This window comes from Zootoca vivipara, chromosome 2, assembly GCF_963506605.1.
Source record: "Zootoca vivipara chromosome 2, rZooViv1.1, whole genome shotgun sequence".
In the NCBI taxonomy this organism is placed as follows: Eukaryota; Metazoa; Chordata; class Lepidosauria; order Squamata; family Lacertidae; genus Zootoca; species Zootoca vivipara.
This window is the reverse complement of record NC_083277.1, coordinates 96774405-96798403: the sequence shown is the minus strand read 5'-3', so window position 1 is coordinate 96798403 and position 23999 is coordinate 96774405. Positions and strand designations below refer to the sequence as shown.

At 45.4% G+C, this 23999-nt stretch overlaps 1 protein-coding gene across 1 annotated transcript in view; it reads right to left on the bottom strand.

The window, feature by feature from the left end:
* The window catches only part of LOC118079699 (E3 ubiquitin-protein ligase RNF213-like), a 105111-nt gene extending 82372 nt beyond the window's left edge, over nucleotides 1–22739 (bottom strand). Inside the window, exons 1-11 of the mRNA XM_060271058.1 lie at nucleotides 22600–22739; nucleotides 21385–21543; nucleotides 14271–14467; nucleotides 12485–12756; nucleotides 9554–9825; nucleotides 8644–8847; nucleotides 7808–8000; nucleotides 6632–6687; nucleotides 4378–4531; nucleotides 4062–4217; nucleotides 761–859 (exon numbers count right to left, since the gene is read on the bottom strand). Coding sequence (XP_060127041.1) covers nucleotides 761–859; nucleotides 4062–4217; nucleotides 4378–4531; nucleotides 6632–6687; nucleotides 7808–8000; nucleotides 8644–8847; nucleotides 9554–9825; nucleotides 12485–12756; nucleotides 14271–14418 — 1554 coding nt within the window. The 5' untranslated portion in view covers nucleotides 14419–14467; nucleotides 21385–21543; nucleotides 22600–22739. The remainder of the gene's footprint in view (nucleotides 1–760; nucleotides 860–4061; nucleotides 4218–4377; nucleotides 4532–6631; nucleotides 6688–7807; nucleotides 8001–8643; nucleotides 8848–9553; nucleotides 9826–12484; nucleotides 12757–14270; nucleotides 14468–21384; nucleotides 21544–22599) is intronic.
* Nucleotides 22740–23999: the final 1260 nt, after the last annotated feature.

Genomic DNA, 23999 nt, shown 5'->3' with positions numbered 1-23999 from the left:
GCGTCCGACGAAGAGGCTGAGCCCCTGCCGCGGTCTCGCCTATATAGGCGAGCCGGGCCCCTCGGCGCGCCCTGATTGGACGCGCCGGAGGCACGCCGCGGCAGGAGGACCAATGGGCTGGGGGGAAATGCTACCCATTCCCCCCCTCGCGAGAAGACCGCGCGCCGCCCACAACCCCTCCTCCCTTTGAGCTGGGAAGAGGCTTAAGCAATGAAAATTAGACCAAGTATTACTTTGATATAGTGGTAGCAAAATGGAAAATGAAAAGTGTCACAAAAAAGCTATATAAGAGAGTTTCCAAATATGATAATGGAAGGTAACAGGCAGCATAACAAATACATTAAAACTAAATGTTCAATTATAATCAATAGTCTCACATGAAAAAGGTAAATGTAAAGGGACCCCTGACTGTTAAGTCCAGTCGCTGACGACTCTGGGGTTGCGCGCTCATCTCACTTTACTGGCCGAGGGAGCCAGCATGACTACCAGTAAGCCGCTTCTGGCAAAACCAGAGCAGCACACGGAAATGCCATTTACCTTCCCGCCGGAGCAGTACCTATTTATCTACAGTACTTGCACTTGACGTGCTTTCGAATTGCTAGGTTGGCAGGAGCAGGGACCGAGCAACGGGAGCTCACCCCGTCAGGCGGATTCGAATCCCCGACCATTTGATCGTCAAGCCCTAGGCTCTGTGGTTTAGACCACAGCGCCACCCGCATGAAAAGCTAAGCCTAAATACTATCTTTGTGTATCTTGGTACCTGCTTGATTCTGCTTTGCATGTCTTTAATTAAAGTTCCCTTCCAGTCCTCTGTGAGGTTTGCATCACGGAAATTAATTTTCAGAAATCGATTCCATGCCTAAAAAAGAAAATGCACTTTTACTATAAAAGCACATCACTAAGGATACAAGAGGATTTGGAAAGTTTATTCAACTTATATGCCAAGAGTTTCCCACCTTCAGCATCACAATCTACTAAGAGACAGGATATAGTCTAAAACATAGGTGGCAAAACTTTTTTTCCTCTTCCTTCTGCCTAGAATTCTCCAGAACTACATGAGCAGGTTCTAGCCACTGTTGAAGATCCCAGAACAGCTTCATTATAGCTGCGCAAAGTGAAGACTGGAACAGGAGCACTCCAGAAACCCAAGCAATACTGGAGTGCTCTAGGGACAGTGGACTTTGATGGTTGGATTTCTTTTGTTTGGTTCTGCTGATAAAACCATCATGGAATAGGAGGTGTGGCTGTCAGTCCACTTTAAAAAGCTTTAGGGACGAGTTCCAGTCCATGGGGCAGAGTTTATCCTTTTCTCCCCTAAACATGCAGGTAACAGAGCAGCGTAAGTTTCCAATTCTAGCCTTATGCAGGCATCTTCCCATTGCCTTCAACATCTTCAGGGCATATGGTGGGCAACTTGTGAAGGGCAGTGCCTCCTGCATCCATGGAAATTCTCCATAAATTGGGGGTGGGGTAGGCAAAATCATGTGGTATCCCCTTGGTATGGTCTACCTCTGTAACTTTTCCTCTCAAGGTCCCCTTATGATCATGTCGACATGAACAGAATAAATCCCGTCTTTCCCCAGCCTCTACAAATCGTTGACTGCAACATGTGACGGGTAATCTCCAACCCAAAAGGAATACATGCAAGCCATGAATATCATGCCACTTCATCTCCCTCAGCCAACTGGTAATGATGTTGAGTAGCAGTACTCCAAAGACTAAAAATTCAAAACTGGCCATTCCAAATATGAAGTTCTCTTTGTGACATAAAAGCCAGCTAGAGGAAATGAAACATTTGTTGTATTGTGTTGTATTTATTATATTAATTTTTTAGAACAACTTTGGTGTATTATAAAGAAGAACAAAGAGAATAGTAATGACAAAATATGTAAAAACGTAATGTCACTTTAGCAATTCCAAAGGAGGGAGGGATTTCCAAACCCTGGAGTGAAGGAAAGACAACATGCATCAAAGGAGAGGCAAGTAAGCGAGACACTGCCCTTACATCTTGGCTGAGGCATGAATGAATTTATTATTTCGGTCACAGACCAGTTCCAGCCCACATACAATATCAATGAAGTCATAACAGGGACAATACAGATATAGCAACAGTTTAAAATATATAAATTAAAACTTAGTCACTAACATATAACCTAAAATTATCATTTAAGGCCTAAATCATTATGATCGCACAGCTTGTTCCCTAAGTTTTATGGAAATCACTTAACGTGGTATCAGGATCCTTGTCCTCTACCAAGGATTTTAGACATTGAAGTTCGGATTTATTTGGAGATTTTTTGCATAGTAATGTAAATACCGAGCGTAGAAACGGCAGCGTAACAAGGCATGAGAGACAGTTTCTACCTCCATCAAGCTGCAGGGGCAGACTCGTTCCGCGTATGGTTTACCCTCGAATTTGCAATTTTGACAAATAATTCGCTGGGGTAAATCCTCTCCCTGTTAGCTTTTCATGCAGTGTAGCTTTCCATTTGGAATCCAGTAGGGTTAAGGGTGCCAACCCAACAGGGAAAAAGATAAGTTTTAACCAATAATGGATCTTCAGAATCCATATCTGAGCACTAACAGGGATTTGCCCAACCTCCAGGCAGACAGCTATGTTAGACACACAAGAAGGGATCCCTAGCAGGAAGCGATAGAACATAGTTTGGAATGATTCTAAGAGAGCAAAGCTGAGGCATTTGTCACCAAAAGGTTAGTCAATAGGAGAGCAAGAAGAACTGTGTGCTCCAAGTTCTCCAAATTTCCATGGGCTGAATTGCAAATGCATAGGTTCTCCTATGCAAGACTTCAGAGCCACCAAGAAGATGGAAGAGACCCAAAGAGAGAAACACTCCCTCGAGAGTAACACCCTGCAAAACAAAATGCTTTGCAACACTGGCCTGTTTCTTGCTATGTGCAGGTAAGGCACAGCATGCACCACCAGGACAGACAAGAGTATTTGGGCAACCGTGACTCTACAGCAGGACAGGCTTATAACCTCCCCTCCTCCAACAGCCTTTGTGTATCATTTACACTTGAAATCAGCCTTGTAGTCACACCAATTGATGGCTACATTCAGGCTTCATTGCAGTGCAGCCATTTTTTATGGAGAGGTGGAATACAGCTAGGGATGGAAGGCATAAACCTGCCATGACACAGACACCAAACATGCCTCCCATGCTGGACATATGCTTGAAAATGGGACCTTTTTGAAGTCATGCATATCCTTGTTGACAACCCACTGGGGCCAATGTGTCAGTGATGGGCTGAGCCAAGGTTGGCATGGGCAGGGTCTCTCTGTCTCTCTGTCTCTCTCTCTCTCACACACACACACACAGAGAGAGAGAGAGACATGCAAACAGACACCACACTCATTCAGATTCTCTCCCCCCACCTGTGATTAGGCTTGAAAAAAGTATTTTAACTCCAGCTCCCCGGCTACAGTGTCCACAAAGATTGACCGTCCCACACACAGCAATTATGCTGGAAAACAGCTTTCTAGCAATATCAATAGAAGGCTATTCCTCCTCTAGAGAGATAAGCTTTGGAGAGATTAGCCATGCATCTTCTGCAAAACTACACCAAAATAATCAAAATCTTAATCCAAACAATATTTTCTGTGAGGTTGGCTAACAGAGAGGCGTAGGAAGGGGTGTGCGATGGGTGCGGTCCATCCCAGGTGTCATGACAAAATGGCAGATGAGTGGGCGGCATACCTTGCGCCCGGCAGCAGCAGCTCTTCTGACCTGATGGCAAAGAGCAGCCCTCCTCAGCCGTGGCGAGGCACACCCAGCCACCCAGCCATAGCAGCTCCGTTGCCGGGTCATGTCTGACCCCACTGCAGAGAGCAGGAGAAGAGTGAGCAGCAGCTTCCCTGCCCCTCTCCTATCCTGAACTGTGGTGCATGGGAGGCCACCCTCCGTGCTCCGTCCCCCTCAGGAGAGTGCCCCCCCCGGGCTAATACACCAGAAGCAGCAACTGATCTCTTTCCATGAATGCCAAAATGACTACTGGGGGAGGGGAACACCTACAAGAAAAGTGTGGAGTTCTAGATTACAAACCTCAAGCTCCATTGAAAAAGTAAGCTGAACTTTTTCATCTGAAACAGGTTTCAGCATACGTGTTGGTAGAACACCACAAAACCAGTCCCTGGTAGTATTATGAAGCCATTGGTATACTGTCTTTGGAGTATTCTGCATAGCCTTGTCTCTTGAAGCCTATTGTGAAGAAAATAAAGAATTACAAACTATTGAACCAAAGAGCAACTTTCTGCTAAGATACAAAAAAAGCTAGCCACGTGAAGAGAGGCAATATCCAACCCATTTGGTTCATCAGCAACCACCTCAAATAACAAACAGTATACAGAGAGATGCTCACCTCTGAAGGTGCAAATTCAAGAATCCTTGAAATAATGTTGACAGAAACAGCTGGTATCTTGTAATATTGAAGATTCAGGAATTTTCTACATATTTTCTCATGAAGTCTTTGGCAGACAGTCACATACGAGTTCCAAGTGTCCTGCTGTAACATTCTAAATTTGTGGGAAATGCTTGTTATTTTTGCTATACCAAGGGATTGGATGGATTGGATTATGTCTAAAAATATGAGCACAACAAACAAAACCTGACAATCACTCTAGTGCACGGGTGTCAAACACAAGGCCCGGGGGCCTAATCCGGCCCGCCAGACCTCGTCATGTGGCCCGCGTAGCCACTGCCGACAATAGCCGCTGACAGTAGTTCTGGAGCCTGCGATTGGCCGAGGGTCAAAACCGGGGGCGGGGCTGCAGGCGGAGGCCGGGGCGCTGGAGCCACGCTGATGGCCTTGGCCAGGGAATTTCAATTTCGAATGAGGCTGAGGGAGGCGGTGGCACAGTGGCCAGACGGGGAAGTGAGATACAGGAGGAGGAGGAGGAAGCCCGCCGAGGAGGTAGGAAAGCCCTAGAGGCGCCGCCGGCAAAGTTGGTGCCAGGACGGAGCAGCGTTGCATTTTTTTTTTGGTGGGCTTTTCTGTTGTCTCCGAGAGCGAGTGAGGCGGCACTGGGGAGCCACTGCCCGCCGCTTCCCTTCCTCTCCTCGGCTGCATCTGGGAGGTGGGCGAGCGAGCGGGCGAAAGGGACGCGGAGTGAGCCTGAGGGCGAAGCGCAACAGCCGCTCTCTTGATGGAGCCGGGTTTCTCTTCCCTCTTCCCCTGTTTTCTCCTCATAGACACTCGGGAGGGTGCCTGGCTTTTGCTCTGCCCCCCACCCCGAGCCGCCCTTTGGCCTCTCAGTTCCGGTGGAGCTGCTCCCCGGGGGGCGGCCGGGAGGGAGGCGGCGACGACGGCACGGGTTCCTGCTCTTCCCACTCTGCCGCCACCTCCTCTCAGCCCCTCGTGATGTAGGGCTCCAGATGGAGTCGCCTCGCGGTTTGAGTAGGTGGGAGGGGAATTTTTTGGGGGGGGAGGTTTTCAAGCCTCCTCTGCCTGAAGTCGCGGTAGGGAGAGGCGGCGGCGAAGACGACAACAGCGCGGGTGGGGGGAAGAGCAGCTCTGAGGTGAAGATGCACGTCCGCTGGGGCTGCCGCCGCCTTCCTCCTCGGGAAACCCGCTGCCCTCCCTCAGCGCGAGGGGAAGGGACTCTGGCGCTGAGGAGGGAGGATGCAAAAGCAAAGCAGGGAGTTGGCGCTGCACTGCATGTTCCTGCCCCTCTCCAAAGCATGGGGTGGGTTGCAGCGTGTGGCATCCTGCCTAGCGGGGTTTGGGTGTGCGCAGGGCGGGAGAGGGAAGCCCTCTTTCCATCTGCAGGTTTTTAATCCCAGCAGTGGCTTTCTCCTTCCTGCCGAAGGTTTAGTTGAGCGCCCCCCCCCCCCGGAAGCCATTGATCCCCACCTTTTGTTCAAATTTCCCTCGTTTACATCCCCTCCCACACACGCGCCATGACGCAGGAATGTGATCCGCGTGGGGGCGGGAATGACCTTACATTATTACAAAAAACAGTAATAATTGAATGCAGTGACAATAATTTATGATAATAAAGAGTGGACACATAGTCCTACAGACACAACCGGCCCTTTGAGGGTGACCAAACTGCTGATGCGGCCCCCGATGAATTTGAGTTTGACACCCCTGCTCTAGTGTGTCTAATACAGCTTTCATTTGTGCAATCCTAGAGAGTGCTAGGCTTTCCTTTGCACCCTATTCAGCTCACTTTTGGTGAGAGATAGCCTCGGAATGTAGCCAATGGGCGTTCAGATCTCTTCCAACCCACTTCAGAATCTGTGCCATGTCACCTTCATATGGTTTCAGAAGGAAGCAAAATATCACTGGGTGTGTGCATGCAATTTTGCAAAATATCTGCTCGTGGGTGGGTGGGTGTGAGTGAGTGAGGCAGAGACTAAGAGATATTGCAAAATATCTGCCCGTGTTTGAGAAAAAGAGGTCTTGCACTCATGGGCAGATATTTTGCAATATCCCCCCCCCCTCTCTCTCTCACACACACACACATGGCAGATGTCTTTCAAAACAATCTGTTGTAAATCTGTTCAAGTAATCCACTTCAGTAGAGTTAAACACTATAATGAAGGTATACACGTATCTTTTACTTACTCTAGTTAAACACTATAATGAAGGTATACACGTATCTTTTACTTACTCATTTTGTTTGTTATAGAGGGCATCCAACACCTTCATCAGGAATTTTTCTACCTCCTAAGAAATAGTGACAAAAATTAATGTCAGAGAACTAGAACGCTGCATTATCATCTAGTCTAGAGGCCAAACTATACATTACATTACATCAGGGATCACCAACCTCTCTCTGTGTGTGTATTTATATGGGGGCTGGAAATACTGGGCTTTTCTGAATGTGTATGTGTGGGTGCTCTAGTATGCTGTGTGTGTGATTAAGAGCAATGCAGTTGGGCAGAGAGAGAGATGCATGTGTGGCAGTGTGTATGTGAAGTGTGTGAACTGAAGTGCATGAGTGTGTGCATGTGCTGTGTGTCTGATACATAGCAGGAGGAAGTTCCAAATATTAGGTGCTTCCATGATAAAGATCTGGTTCCTACATTGTACAGAATGAGCTCATGATGAGATGGTATCTGTAGGAGGTCCTTTCCTGCAGAGTAGGCTATAATGATCAGATGGGCAAGAAAATCGTTTAGGTTTCCTGATTCCTACACAGGGCTTTGTTCACCACTATCAGCAGCTTTAACTTAGCCTGGTGGCTATTTGGAAGCCCGTGCAATTCTTTCAGCAATGGCTATATTCTGCACTAGCTATAGCTTCCAGGCTAATCTCAGAGGCAACACAGAACGCAAAATGGTAGTCCACTCTGGATGTTACCAGTGCAAGGGCAACAGCAGTCAGGCTATTACATTTCAGAAATGGCCATAGCTATATTATCAGCCAATGCTGAGGTCACCTGGGTTTTTAGTGACAGTGATTAGTCCAGGAACACCACCACACTATGACTCCATCCAATACCAGGGAGACCAGGGTGGGCTTATTCAGAAGTCATATCACCACCACCTTTTTCAAGATGCAATAATTTTATAACTTCAATAAGGACTACCAGGATTCTGTTGGGTAGAACTTTTTATTTTAAATTGTCTCATTTACTGACTTAACAGGCATATCATAAGCTGTGCTGCATTTTAGGGATGTGGGACCTGTGGCTCTCCAGATGTTGCTAGACTACAACCCCCATCATCCCTGATCATGCTAGTAGGGGCTGATGGGAGTTGGAGTCCAACAGCATCTAGAGATCCACAGACTCCCCACCCATTTTAGATGGATATTACTTTCTTTTAAAAAAAACAAAGCATACCTCACAGGTATAAGTGGCTTTCACATTCTCCAGTCTATGAAAAATTCCTAGAAGATAGTCTACTGGTTCAGCAGGAAAGTCAGAGATAAATTCAGCCAAGGCTCTTCGAGGAAGCAAGGAAAACCATGATCTGAACAGTGCTCTGCTTTCTTTCACTAAATATTTCTTTTCTTTCATTTGTGGTAGTAAGAATCTGCAAAATGAAATAATAACAACTTAAATATACATAATGCCTTCATATAATATACAAAAAAGAATGCCATATTCTCAGGAAACTGAGCATTGTCAGGAACAGTGGAATAATATTTGTAAATGGAAAATTCAATCCTAAGTAGGGTTCAGGATGAGCAGATCAGCAAATATACCACAATGGAAATGATAAATGCAATGTGTTTCTAACTTCTGCATTATGCCTGCGCCATGTTGGTTCAGCTGAGTAGTTCAAGGATTGGGGCCTTCAGGTCACCTGCGGTGTTTTGAATCCAGAGTTACTGTTACTGAATCCCAAAGTTACTGTTGCTCCCACCACATCTTCAGGGCTTTCTGCCAGACAGCTTTCCAGCAAAGAGGTAACAGTGCATCATCTTAACCTCCTCCAGCTATAAACCTCAGTGTCTTAGGACTTCATTCAAAGACTACAATCCTAATCAAGATTTTGTATGCAGTGGGACTGATTTCTGAGTTAACAGGGATAGTAATGCACTGTTAAATCTCTTCTAGTGTAGCATATGGGAAATGTATGTATCTATGTATCAAACAGAAACTCTAGACAGCTTCATCCACAGATCATAATATTTTAAAGAGAAAGGCAATAAGACTAACATATTCCAACTTACTTCTCAGAACCTTCTTCATCAATCCTATATTGAACAAAGGGAAGATCTTTCAACCTTGCCCATGCGTCTTCCGATTCAAGTTGAGCATTCTCTTGGGCGTATTCAAAATCAGTAAAGAGATGAAGAACTGGGATTGTCCACAGCCACTGATGAACTTGCTGTACAATACAAAAATTGCAAAACATTCTCAAATACCCCCCCAACCTGAAAAAGAAAAAGAAAAGCCAATCAGATGAGGAACATGGGTATATTTCTCTGACAAAGTCTTACATGCAGAAATTCAGGAGATGTACCTATTAGGGAATTCAAGAGATGTAAATCTTATTGATGGGGAAGCTGTGGCCTTCCAGATGTTGGTGGACTCCCAGATCCCATCAGCCCCAGCCAGCATGGCCATTGATTAGGAACTATGGGAGGTGAAGTCCAGCAACATCTGGAAGGCCACGGGTTCCCAATCCCTGCTTTATGTATGGGGATGGTTGAATCAATTTAATTTTTGTCCAACACACAGTTGCTAAAGTCACACCTGTTTGACAAAGGTAGCAACACAATCACCATGCAACACTTTTTATTCAATACCAATCCCTCTACTTTTGAGCCCCAAATTATTGATTATTTTATTTACAAAATTATTCATATCCCAAGGAAATTCACAGTATCATAAAAATAATCTAAAAATAAGCAAAGCAGCTGACAAAGGTAGTAACAATTATTGAAAAGGTCAATTACAGCTAGTTAATAACTGATAATAGAGATTTAATATGAAAACTAACAAAACTATATTCTGTAAGATGGCTCTCAAGCAAAACAAAAAACATAAAAGCAAACATGTAAGAAAAGACTGTTCAAAATACTGTAGGTGGGTTTTAAAAACTTGTTTAAAAATCTAGAGTGTGGAAGTCATGCACACCTTTCGTGGGATGGAATCTGAGAGCCTGGGGGACACCATGAAATCTTTGAAAACACTTCTTTAACTTTATTCATTGTCTTTGCCAGTGGTTGCTCCTTTAGGCAAAGAAGGCTGCAAAATCTGATACACTCTTGTTTTGATTTTGGAATAACATAGAAATCTCCAGATAATAGAAAGATGGTCAATGTCAGGACTAGTTTTTTATATTCTGATGTATTCCAAGCTGCACTCTTTTGGTAATCTTCCAAGTAATCTTTAATCACCTTTTGAACCTAAATAAAATATAAAAGATAATAATAAATTCAGCTCCAAAAATAACCTATTTTTCTCTAGAAACCATTCTGTTCTGTATAACATTTGGAACCAGTGGTAATGGCTGAGTCCACCTTCTCCCTTCCTAGAGCAAGTCAGGAGAGGGAAAGTACCTTGGCCAGCACTGCCAGTGCTAAAGCAGGGGGGGGGGAATGAAAAATGAAAAATGTAAGCTGTGTGTTGTTGCTTTTTAAATTATTTTAAATGTTTTTTTTAACAATGTCTATAATCATTACATTACATTAAAATTTCAATTTCCCCCTTCCCTGCTGACTTCCTTCAACTTCCATCCCTGGTTTATTACATTGTGCTGTTTATATATACTTCTATATTGTCACACTATTAGATTTCCTATTTTTTATAAATAAAATTGCAAATGTTTATTTAAATCCTGCCAATGACTGTTTTTTTTGTTTGTTTCTGCAAATATAATGTTATGCAGTGTGTTTATATAGAGAGCGTGAATATAGTGTATACAGAGAGTAGATGCTGCCACTGAAGTAGCAGCAAAAACCTGAATAACAACAAGTAATGGGGTGGGGAGGTGTTGCCATCATCACCATGTAGAAGAGGGGAACTTAAAATTCTGCCCGGACACTGAGGTCCAGTGCCGAGGGCCTTCTGGCGGTTCCCTCGCTGCGAGAAGCCAAGTTACAGGGAACCAAGCAGAGGGCCTTCTCGGTAGTGGCACCCGCCCTGTGGAACGCCCTCCCACCAGATGTCAAAGAGAAAAACAACTACCAGACTTTTAGAGGACATCTGAAGGCAGCCCTGTTTAGGGAAGCTTTTAATGTTTAATAAATTATCGTATTTTAATATTTCTGTTGGAAGCCACCCAGAGTGGCTGGGGAAACCCAGCCAGATGGGTGGGGTATAAATAATAAAATTATTATTATTATTATTATTATTATTATTATTATTATTATTATTATTATTAAAGAGCATTACAGTTCTTTGGCAAGTGTGGCTCACTGATTGGTGCTGACAGCAAGCCCCTTTGGTGTTGATTGTTCCTAGGCAAAAAGACATTTTTCCTCTGCAGACTGATTTTGCAGATCACTTTGCTGGGCCAGAGAGGAAGAAAATCTGTATGCGAGCCAAGTTTGAATCCAACCTGTGCCTGCAAACAGAAAAGGCAGGTCTCATGGTCAATGCCAGTCAGCTGTCACCTGAAGATGTGATTAACAAATCTATCTGTCAAAAAGACCCATGAGGAGTGGGGGAGGTCAGGATCCAACCTATCAGCCAGTTAGTTAAGGTAAGAGATGGAGCTTTTTCAGGAGCAGCACCCACCAGATTATGGGATGCCTTGCTTCATGAGGTTTGCTTGGCCCACTTGCTTGTTGTGTCTTACTAGCCAGTGAAATAGTTTTAATATTTCTTTTTATATATATAAATAATCTTTATTAAATTTTCCAAATAAACAACAAATAAAAAACAAACATTTTTGCATTCCATCTTAAATCCCTTCTTATTTCAAATTGCTCTGCCAAGCTGTGACTTCCCTCCCTCCCGTCATTTGGCTTTCTTACGTTCTCTTATCCCACAGTTTCTTTTCCCAATACAAGTAAATCATATTCGTAGGATTTATTTCAGTCCTGCTAGTGTCTTTAAACTTCGACAGTTTTTATCTATATAGTCAATGAATTTACTCCAGTCTCTTAGAAACTTTGTCTGTCCCTGGTTTCGGATCCCACAGGTCAACCTTGCAAGTTCTGCATAGTCAAACATTTTCGTCTGCCACTCCTCAATCATCGGTATCTCATGTAATTTCCACTTTGGGGCTAATAATGTCCTCGCCGCGGTAATATTTCAGTGAGCATTTGCTTTGTTGAGTAAAAGTTTTTATGTTGCTACAGGCTGGCCCTGCCATGCATTGCTGTGGCTCATCCCCGTGATTTTCCCCACCCTGTGCTGTTCCATGACGTATCATGCCCCCTCCCCCCACCCCCGGCTTATCCCTGTGATTCCCCCCTTCTACCCCCACCCCAGCTCATCCCTGTGACTGGTCCCACCATGTCTTGACCTATGCCGTCCCCTCCTCCCCCCAACCCCCACCCAGGCGAGTCAGTACCTTTATTCAGCCTAGTCTATAAAGGCTTCGGCCTAGTATATAAACGGGAGCCAAGGTGCTGTTGAGAGGGAAGGTTTTATAGGTGCAGTACCAGTGTAGCCGCCTCTAGAGGGCACTGGTTTGTAACCTGGTTCTTTTCCCAGCATGCATTTTTGGCTGAGTGGTGTGTTCTGGAACAGGGGTTTTGGGGGTTTTACCTAGCGGAGGTGGGACATCTGTCTTAGCAAACTTTCCTATATCCTTCCGACATTCGCATGTGATGTGTCAAAATTTCACCTCAATCGGTCAAGCGGTTTTGGTGAAAAGTGGAAACACACCCACATGTCCTTATTACATTTTTATATATACAGATTATGTTTGGTTTTGTATTGTTGCTTTTATTATTGATTATTTGTAGGCCAATCTGAGTAATGCAAAAGCATGAGAATATGCATTTACACAGTCCCAGAATATCTATTTTATCCCATGTCAGCTGGTAGGAAATTATAGTAATATGAACACTGACCCCCTTAAGAAAAGTTCCTGATAACTTGCTTTTACAATACCTGCTTTTCATCAAACTGTAAATCTGTCCATTCCTTTGGCTCTCCCTCATGTACCATTAGCTTCCTATTCACCAAGTAAAACTGCTGAAATTGCTGGAAGAAGTTCTCGACACTGCAAGAAGTTGAGGTATTCAATATACAGAACAGACTATCCAGCATTATTTGTAAAGCCTTTTTCTTTCTTTCCACAATATTGGCATTCTTACTGATTACAATATTCCACCTGCTTGAAGAGGATTCTTTACATATTATATCATCAAACTGATGCCAATCTGTTAATAAAACAGAAACAAAAAAGTTTCTCCCCATTTTTTGAACAACAAGGAATTTTCATGATACAAGATAATCCTTTCCGTCCCCCTATCTATATGGGAAATATAATTTCATTATTCAATATTCTACAAGCCATTATCCCCACCCCTCAAAAAAATATATTGATGACCTCAATTTTAGAAACTCGGTTGTTTAATATAATATACTTTCAGGTCTCAAAAATATAAGCATGCATTCACATAAACAAAAAATTATTTCCCCTGAAGGTTTTTCTGTGGTCCACCTCTCCCATGTATATAGATTATGCCTTTAGGAGATGGGAATTCCTGTTTTCCATCATGGCAGCAAGCCCATATACACAGAAACATGATGCAGGGATCAGGTATGCTGCTAAATCAGAATGCTAGTCAGTGCTATGGTGGGAGTCAATGTGGCATAGTGATTAGAGGTGGTAAGGGAACATCCAGGGGCGTTGCTAGCCGCTCCGTCACCCGGGGCAGCAAACGGAGGCACCCCCAGGGGCGGGGCGCCACTGCACGGCGTTGTGACATCACGACGCATTGACGTCACGACGCTCTCCCTGCCCATTCAGTCCAATGGGGGTGCTGCTGGTGCGTGGCGGATCCACGGAGCGCCTCTCGCACTCGGCGGATCCGCCACATACCAGCGGCACCCCATCGCGGGGGCCGGGGGAGGCGAGGGGCGGGGCAGGGAGGTGGGTGACATGACACCCTCCCCAGGCTGTCACACCCGGGGCTTACCGCTCCCCGCTTGCTCCGCCCCTGGGAACACCTAGTTCTTCAAATGAATTCAAATCTCTAGGGCAGGCACCCCGAAACTGCGGCCCTCCAGATGTTTTGGCCTACAACTCCCATGATCCCTAGCTAACAGGACCAGTGGTCAGGGATGATGGGAACTGTAGTCCAAAACATCTGGAGGGCCAAAATTTGGGAATGCCTGCTCTAGGGTCTGATTCATCTAGCATTGCTTTCCTTTTGGGTGAAGACAGAAGCAAAGCAGAGGGCAGACACCAAGTGCTCACCCATTTCTGAACAAAGATGATTAAGGGCCTGGAAACCAAATCTTATTACAAACAGTTGAGCAAGCTTGTTTTCTCCTGCTCTGGAGACTAGGACTTTAACCAATGGCTTCAAGTTACAAGAAAGGAGGTTCCGACTAAACATCAGGAAGAATTTTCTGATAGCAGGAGCTGTTTGACAGTGGAACAGACTCCTGCAGGTGGTGATGGACTCTCCTTCATTGCAAGATTTAAAGGAGAGGTTGGATGGCCATCTGTCATGGATATTTTAGTTGAGATTCCTCCATGAAGTTTGGATCAGTCACCTTGGGCCATTCACAGCCTCTCGCCCTAACCTTCCTCACAGGGTTGTTGTGAAGATAAAATATAGAAGGGAGAACCATCTCTGCCACCTTGAGCTCCTTGGAGGAAATATGGGTTATAAACCTAGTACATGCATACACCCCCCCACCCCCACTGGAAACAGTTCCTTACCTGTACCACTTAAATACTTTAACTGTATAAACAAACAACGATTCACACAGAATCCCTCTGGAGACTCTTTGGGAATAACTTCATACTCTCCTTCCTCGCCACATACCACATAATATTTATAGGGAATTTGTTTATCCATGTTGTCCATTGAAATGGTGACACAACCTTCGAATAGGTGTCCATGTTTACCAACATCCCTGTTTTTAAAACAATCCACGTTTGTGATTATATTAAAAGCAAAGTACATCAATGGTTGAGCAATAAATCTTAAGCTATAAAAAAGCTCTCCCAACAAAAACAAACAGAAAAGTAATGGTCTAAATGTAAAGTATCAGTTGCTGCATCAAAGCATAATCTCCTGAAGTAAATATTGCTTCCAGATCATATGTTTACCACCTTTAGGAATTAAAAGGAAAACACACACAACTCATTGGTTTATCATAGTTTTAACCCTAGGTGGGTAGAGGGAGGGCAGAAAGAAGGTAGGATCTATTCTTGGGATCTGTGAAAAGTGGAATGCATCCTACCGTGTTCCCCCTTTTTTAAGACACCGTCTTATAACTTTTTTTCCTCAAAAAAACACAAGGTGTCTTATTTTCAGGGGATGTCTTAATTTTTTATTAGGTTTTTATTACAGTCCGGTACCTTACTGGCTCAGGGTGCTGCCATCCATCCCATCGCTAACATGGGAGCCGAGGGGCACGAAATCGAGGCGGGAGAGCGGGGGGGGGGAAGAGATGAGAGAGACGCGAAGCAGGTCGTCTGAAAGATGCCTGTGTACGCCCTGTCCCATGAGGGGGAAATGAGACCTGTGTCCACACCTTGTCCACACCACCGAAACACGCATTCATAAGGGGCGGCAGCTCGAGGAGCTAAACTTCCTTTCCCGCTTGAGCGCGCACGGAGGCGGGCGAGGGTGCGCGCAGGGACCCCCTTTGGGATTCCTCTGCGCCCTTAAACTCAGGAGGTCGAGTAGCCAGGCAGCCAGCCCCCGCGCGCGCTACATCTCTGAGGAAACACGCTTTTTTTACACTGATACACTGAAGTCCCGCGGAGTTGCCCCAGGAGGAGGCGCCGGCGGTGGCACCCTGACTCCAGAGGGAACGGGGCGAGTTCGTCGTGGCCCACCCGACGAGCACCCCGTGGGTTTTTTGGGCAAAGTGGCGGCGGCGGCGGTGCCTGAGGCACAGCTAGCAGCGCCGTAGCTGCGCTCCCTGAGGCACTCCCGCCTCCCCACCCCGGGCCGTTTCCATTAGCGGGCGGAGCAAGGTGGGTGTTCCCTCGCTTTGCTCCTCGCCGCCCTTCTCCCTCCAGGCATTGGCGAGGCCGCCTGTCAATCAGCCGCCAACTCGCCCGCGGAAGGGGCCAGCAGTGCTCCCTCCGCCGTCCATCGCGCGGGCCTTGGCCCAAGCAGCCCACGACGTTCTGGTGGCACAGAAGGGGCCAGCAGCGCTCCCGCCACCATCTGTCGCCCCAGTGGCGCGGAAGGGCCTGCAGGCCTCCCGCCACCGCTCTGCCTCGGCGCGGAATGGGCCAGCAGCGCTCCCGTTGCCATCCGTCGCCCCAGCGGCGCGGAAGGGCCCACGGGACTCCCACCGCCGCTCAGCTTTGGGCCATGCAGCCCACTACGCTCCGGCAGCACGGAAGGGGCTAGCAGGCCTCCCAACACCAAGGGGTTTCCCCATCCAGGCGCTCCGCCGGAGTGGAAAAAAGTCCTGGGAAGAGGGGGGGGGAGTCCTAGCGCGGCTTGCCTGGCGACGCGCTCAATTCATGCACTCCACTCCCACCTGGTCTCAAGCCTCTCTGAGGCTCTAAAGGAAAGCAACAAGGTATGCCTTATTTTCGGGGTATGTCTTAAATTTCGCAAATACTTAAAACTCCTGCCATGGCTTACTTTATGACTACGTCTTAAAAAAGGGGAAACACGGTAGGTATAAAGGAAGTATCTTTATTAGGGCCACCAAGAGGTCCCAGAAGGCACAAAATTCTGACACATGCCTAGCTAAAACATTGGCTACTAGAGACACCACTTTCCAAAAGAGACATCTAAGAGAGATGGATCTGATGGTTGAGCTGACACTGCCATAAACCCTTGAGTAACATGTGGAACATCTGTGTATACTGTGAAATAGCTCATGGGAGATGCTTGTCTCGGGAACCTTTTTATCATCCAGAATAATTTCCATGTTTTGCCTCCTCCTCATTCACTCCTCTCTTCTGTTCATTTATGAACAAGTTAGAAGTAAAATACAGCTACTTAAGGGACCCCCTTATCATTGTGAGAGCTGTACATTTAAGTCCTACTTTCTCCTCTTCTTCTTTTACCAGTTACCGGTACCAATCCATAAGAGAACCTATCCACTTATTCCATGACTACTAAGTTTGTTTGGAAACTTTTGGTGAGGAACTTGGTAATTTGATATGTAATAATGTTTTCCACCATTTTACCCAGAACAGAAATTAAACTAACTGGCATATAATTTCCTGGATCCATTTAGAAAAAAATTGCTGTTACCTTGGCTATCCTTAGGTATGGATGCCAAGTAATATATTTTTGCTAGAAAGTCAGCAACCTGAAAGTGTTGCTGTGTAATGCCAGGTCATTGATGAACAAAACCACTGCCATCCACGACCTGATTGTGGATGGAGGATTTGACCTGGCATGTGTGACAGAGACTTGGCTGAATGACGCAGATGGGCCTGTCCTTGCCGCTGCTGGTCCACCAGGTTTCTCTTACGCACAGCAACCCAGGCCATCTGGGCGGGGAGGGGGGGTTGCAGTGATTTTTAGGAAGTCCTTAGTTTGCACCAGGCGTCCTACTGGAAAGACCGAGTTTTCTGAGTGCATGTTCTGGAAGTTGGGCAATAGGGGCAGTACAGGATTCCTATTGGTGTACCGACCTCCCCGCTGCACCAAGGATTCCCTGCCTGAGCTGCTTCAGGTCATGGTGGATGTCCTCCTGGAGACACCTAGCTTGGTTGTCTTAGGGGATTTCAACATCCATGCCAACACGACCTTACAAGGGGCCACAACTGGACTTCTCCACGACCCTTGCCCTCTGCTGGGAGGTGGGACCAATTCGGATGTTCCTCTCCCACTACTTAATGGATCCAAATGGCTTCCAGAGAGTGGTAGGGGATGTTTTATCCCTTGCTCAGCCTTTCAGCTGATTCCCTGGTGGCCCGCTGGAATGTGGAGTTAACCAGGGCTATTGACTGTCTGGATCCAAAGCACCCCCTCCGATTGCATGGAGCCTGGACAGCCCCGTGGTTTTCTCCGGAGCTCAGGGTGATGAAACAGTCGCTGGGACGGCTAGAGCGCTAGTGGCAGAAAATTCGTTCTGAATCAGACAGGACACGGGCCAGAGCTCAACTTCGAGCCTACCAAGTGGCAATGGTGACGGTGAAGAGGACCTTCTTCGCCGTTTCCATTGCATCTGCAGAAAACAGCAGCAGGAGACTCTTCCATGTGGTTCGGAATCTATCCGAACCACCTTCGTCATCGGGGCCTGGTAAGGACCCCAAGATCTCCTGCAATGCTTTTGCAAAGTTTTTTGCAGATAAAGTCGTTCAGATTCGGAAAGAGGTAGACTCCACCGTGGGAGCAGGGCCGGGGCGGGAGAGTGCCAGAGCCCTGTCTAGTCATGTTCTATGGGATCAATTCCAATCTGTTACCTCCAAGGATGTGGACAGGCTGCTTGGACGAGTGAAACCGACCACCTGTCTCCTTGACCCTTGCCCATCCTGGCTTATAAAAGCGAGCCGGGAAGGGCTGGGCGATGGACTCCGTGGGGTGGTGAATGCTTCCCTCTGTGAGGGAGTCTTCCCAGACCCGCTGAAAGAGGCGGTCATTAAACCGCTTCTTAAAAAGACATCTTTAGACCCAGCAAATATGACTAATTATCGCCCAGTCTCAAATTTACCATTCTTGGGCAAGGTGATTGAGCGAGTGGGGGCTGAACAACTCCAGGCACACCTGGAAGAAGCGGACCACTTGGATCCCTTCCAGTCGGGATTCAGTCCTCATCATGGGACTGAAACTGCCTTGGTCGCACTGGTTGATGATCTCCAGCGGGCTAGGGAAAAAGGTGAGAGCTGTTTCCTAGTTCTGCTGGATCTCTCAGCGGCTTTTGATACCATCAACCATAACATCCTTCTGGACCGTCTAGAGGGGTTGGGAGCTGGGGGCACTGACATACAGTGGTTCCGCTCCTTCCCCCTGGGCCATGTTCAGAAAGTGGTGGGGGGGATGAGTGTTCAGACCCCTGGGCTCTCACTTGTGGGGTGCCTCAGGGTTCTGTCCTCTCCCCCATGCTTTTTAACATGTACATGCGGCCGCTGGGAGAGATCATCAGGGGGTTGGGGCTGAGTGTTCATCAGTATGTGGATGATATCCAGCTCTACCTCTCTTTCAAATCAGAACCAGTAAAGGCGGTGAAGGTCCTGTGTGAGTGCCTGGAGGCGGTTGGAGGATGGATGGCAGCTAACAGATTGAGATTGAATCCTGACAAGACAGAAGTACTGTTTGTGGGGGACAATAGGCAGGCAGGTGTGGAGGACTCCCTGGTCCTAAACAGTAACTGTGCCCCTGAAAGACCAGGTGCGCAGCCTGGGAGTCATTTTGGACTCACAGCTGTCCATGGAGGCACAAGTCAATTCTGTGTCCAGGGCAGCTGTTTATCAGCTCCATCTGGTACGCAGGCTGAGACCCTACCTGCTTGCGGACTGCCTCGCCAGAGTGGTGCATGCTCTGGTTCTCTCTCGCTTGGATTACTGCAATGTGCTCTATGTGGGACTACCTTTGAAGGTGACCCGGAAACTACAACTAATCCAGAATGCGGCAACTAGACTGGTGACTGGGAGCGGCCGCCGAGACCACATAACACCAGTCTTGAAAGACCTACATTGGCTCCCAGTACGTTTCCGAGCACAATTAAAAGTATTGGTGCTGACATTTAAAGCCCTAAACGGCCTCGGTCCAGTATACCTGAAGGAGCGTCTCCACCCCCATCGTTCTGCCCAGACACTGAGGTCCAGCGCCGAGGGCTTTCTGGCGGTTCCCTCACTGCGAGAAGCAAAGCTACAGGGAATCAGGCAGAGGGCCTTCTCGGGTAGTGGCACCCGCCCTGTGAAACGCCCTCCCATCAGAGGTCAGAGAGATAAACAACTACCTGACATTTAGAAAATACCTAAAGGCAGCCCTGTTTAGGGAAGTTTTTAATATGTGATATTCGATGTATTTTAATGTTTGTTGGAAGCCACCCAGAGTGGGCGGGGTATAAATAATAAATTATTATTGTTTTTATTATTGTTGTTGTTGTTGTTATTGTATAATGTTTGAATTCTTTAAGAACTGTCAAGTAAATATAATCCAGACCTGATCTGTTAATTTTTGATCACCATTCTCATTTCTTCAAACTCCCTTGCTAAAAAAATGTAATTCAGGCATAGATTTCTGCCCTACATCTTAGGCAGTGAAGACAAGACAGCTGATTGCTAAAATAATGTGCATCTATATGTCTGTTACATAAAAGAAATTATTCAAAACATTCACTCTAAGATTACACCCAACTGTTCTACTGTTAAGCAGTATTTTCCCAATCTTCAGACCCAAATATTTCAAATTCATTCATTTTCATTTTCACAGAAAAATTCCAAAAGGGGTTCTCAAATTATTGTTATTAATAAATGTTAGCAATGGTCTCTCAAATCAAACATATCAACTTGTCTCCAATATCTTCAACAACAATTTCTCCATATTTAACAAGAATAAGTCTTTCTTTCTTTGTCCATGTCCTGTGACACGGGTGGCGCTATGGTCTAAACTAGTGTTTCCCAACCTTGTGCCTCCAGCTGTTTTCGGACTACAACTCCCATCATCCATAGCTAGCAAGACCAGTGGTCAGGAATGATGGGAATTGTAGTCCGAAAACAGCTGGAGGCACAAGGTTGGGAAACACTGGTCTAAACTATTGAGCCTCTTGGGTTCAGAAGGTTGGCAGTTTAAATCTGCGCAACGGGATGAGCTCCCACTGCTCTGTCCTAGCTTCTGCCAACCTAGCAGTTTGAAAGCCTACCAGTGCAAGTAGATAAATAGGTACCACTGCAGCAGGAAGGTAAACTGTGTTTCCGTGTGCTCTGGCTTCTGTTGCGCCAGAAGCGATTTAGTCACTCCCTCGGCCTGAAAAGCGAGATGAGCGTCGCACCCCATAGTTGCTTTTGACTGGACTTAACCATCCGGGGGTCCTTTACATTTTACCCTTTTTGCCTCCTCTGTGATCATATATTAAGATACTATTCCATAGTTCCGTTTACATTAATTCACACACATTCCCATTTCCAGTTAATTGTACTTGTCAGTTTTCCATCCTTATTAAAAAAAAATTTACCCCTTCCATTTACACCTCTTGCATTCTTTTCCAAAGAAAGCACCAGAGGTTTGATAACTTTTTCCTCTGAGTTCACTCCAAGTTGTACACAGAGCTCTTTCTCTCTCAGCTCTATTGATGCCATATCAGGATTCTCTGTGGCTTCATTTAACTCCTCCAACATCACAACTCCATCATTACACACAGGTTTACACACAGATGAACATGGTGGATGGTTAGTAGAAGTACTCTGAGTGAGAGTCAGGGATGGAAAGACTTCTCAGGGTGAAAGATTGGGAGAAGAAAGGAAAGCTCCCACATGAGAGCTGGGAGAGTGCACCACTTTCTGGGTGAGACAAGCTACCATTTGAGGGATAACTCTGTGTTTTCTATTCTCTTTCGTCTGCTGTTTTTGTTTTTATTTAGATTAGTTTCTTTGATCTTATTACATTATGAAAAAAACTTTAATACAATCTTATTTTTTTAAGGAAAGAAATACACCTCACCTTCCAAAAAATTATTAAAAGCAAGTATTAATACATAATAAATATTATACGTATCTGCATGCGCTCTTAGTAACCTTAATTTTGAGGCGGTAGACAGGAAGTTAAAATGCTAATCTATAGAAGCACAGAATAAAAAGATTAAGAGTTTCAGTAGAAACAAAAAAATATAATTTTCCCCAATTTTAAAAAAACATAGTATGTGGATGCTGTCTTTTCTGGCCACTACAGAACTGTACTTACTTTTTGCAAGCCAGCTTACAAATATTGTCTTCCCAATCATTATATCCAGAAATGCCTCCTGCCCTAATGAAGACTCTAGGCTCCTCAGACTCTCCTTTGAAGTCCTTAGACAGTATGGCATGGAAATATACTGTAACACCATCTTCAGAACTGACTTTGCTGCAACAGTAAGAAAAAAAGGTCAGGATAGCTTGTTTTGACAGAAGCAAATACGTTCTGATACTTAGGGGTAGAATTCAGGCTGTTGCCACATCAGCATAAATATTTCTGCTTGAAATTATATCCCCTCTTCTCCCCCATGCTCTTTTCTAGATTTTCAGGGCATGTGAGGGGGCGCATGGAAAGCAGCTCTGTTGCACTAGCAGGATTTGTTGCACTGGCTTCTGCTAGTGAAATCGTATAGTTGAATTTAAGCTGCAATCCTATGTTCACTCACTTAGAAACAAACCTCACTGGACTCAGTGGGACTAAGTTCTGAACAGGACATGTACAGGATTGCACTGTTAACCACTGCAAAATTTGGAAGGAAATGTTAGGGTTTGTGTTTTTTTATATATTGGTGGGACTTGAATACTTTAAGAACACCACAAAATCACACATTTTAGTTTTCTTCTTCTATCTTCTCTTTTTTATATTATACTTTTTATCTCTCTGTTTGTCTCTACATTACAAATACCGTTCTATGTCTGTCAATATTGAGTTGTTATTACTATGTGTTATTAAATATTCTCTGAAACTGGTCCAAACCAAATAACATCAAACCTGTGAGAAAGATCAGTTTGGAAATTAGGTATAATGGAAAGGATTGGAAGCGTTGACAAATGTTGAAATAAGAATTTATTTTAGATCACATTTGGTACATTGAAATTTTAGAGAAATTTTGAGTTTACTCATTTGTAAAATCGCGTGTGAAACGCAGGATATTTCTGTTGTGTTATGTAACTTATATTTTAAATTCTACACTTTATATAGATACATATAATCTTTCTTTTTGGTTCTGAAAATTGGATGTATCTCTGATTTTTTTTCCTTTTTTCTCAATAAAGTTTTTCAAAACAAAAAAAACACATATTTTAGGTGACCATTCTAGATAGTTTTACATTTGGTCAAATGTGGATTCCCTTCCCTTTCAGACCAGAATGAAAATGAAACCACTACATCAATTCTTATTACAGTACACTTAATACCACTTCAATAAATTTACATGAGTAATACCTTTGCTTAACTTCCCAGTTTCTCTGTTTCTTTGTATGCTTATGGTTTCTTTTTTCCACATTCTGATTTGCAGTAGCAGGCAGCTTCCCACTGTTAGGAGTTTCTGTTTTTTCTTCGTTTGTAAAGAGTTTGGTCACTTCTGCTTTCTGTAACACAGCAATGCATCCTCCTATGAACCAATGTTTAAGAAGCAGGGCCGTCTCTAGGCCCGGGTCCGATGGCGCGGGTCGCCAGGCCACCAGGGGCGCCGCTGCGCCCGCTGCGAGGCGCGGCGGAGGCAGCCCCAGGCGCGCCTCTCAGCTGTTCAGTGGCTTCAGTCCGCTTTCCGGAGGCGTGTGGGCCTGGGGCCGCCTCCGCCGCGCGCAGGGGCGTCACAACAGCGGGCGGGCAGCGTCCCCTGGCCCAGGGCCGGCCTTATGGCCAGGCTGGGTTGCGCAGGGCTCTGGCCCTCCAGGTGGCAGCCACGCTGCGCCCGCCCGCCGTGCTGGGAAACAGGGCGGGGGCGCCAGGGTGCCAGGCATGCTTAAGACGGCCCTGTTAAGAAGTTTCCCTGCCCAGCTGATGCGAAGTAATTCTTGCTTGCTACAGGATAAGGCTGGAATAAGATATCACATGATTCCATACAATCATGTATGGAACACACTGCTTTCATACAAATAAATTTCTTCTTCTAGGATATCATGCACAGCACACTGTACATAAAAGTAAATTATTAATTTAGGCACCCTTGTAGTTTGTCACTTGTCTGTGTAGAAACTGACTGCAGGCAAGAAGCTGTTGTCCTTTGTGGAATCCTACCTTACACTGCTTCCCCTGATCTCTGTCGTCGCTTCTCCTTATGTATTTCTCAGCAGCTACCTGGCCTATGGACATAGCTTTCCTGCATTTGAGTAATGTGTGTGTGTGTTTCAATATTGTTCTGTTAATATGTTTTTCCAAGACCATCTCTGTGCACCTTTACCCTAAGGGAAGTAGTCTGTAGTGCCTTCCTTCCATTGCAATGCCTTTCCTGTGTGCATTTTTTCTTATTTGTATATTATTTGCCTTTCTTTGGTCTCATGAAATGGACTGGGGTTGAGGAGGACCAAGCCACTTCTACTTCCTGCAACTTTGTGTGTATTCCCTGCCTTCAGACAACAGGTAGTCCCATAAACCATGTGATGGACCTTCATCCCAGATAAATGACCTTCAGCTAAGATGTTTCTATCCCATAGGGTTAAGGAATGAAATTGGAAATTATTTACAGAAATAATAAACTATGCCTTTAAACCTTACTAAGGTGGAATCTACACACCTTAAGCACTGTGGAAATGCTTTTTAAAAAGTTTTGAAAAATATATATTGAATTTTCCATAGCTCACCATAGCCATCTAGTGTCATCTAGTGTCACATTTGTATCT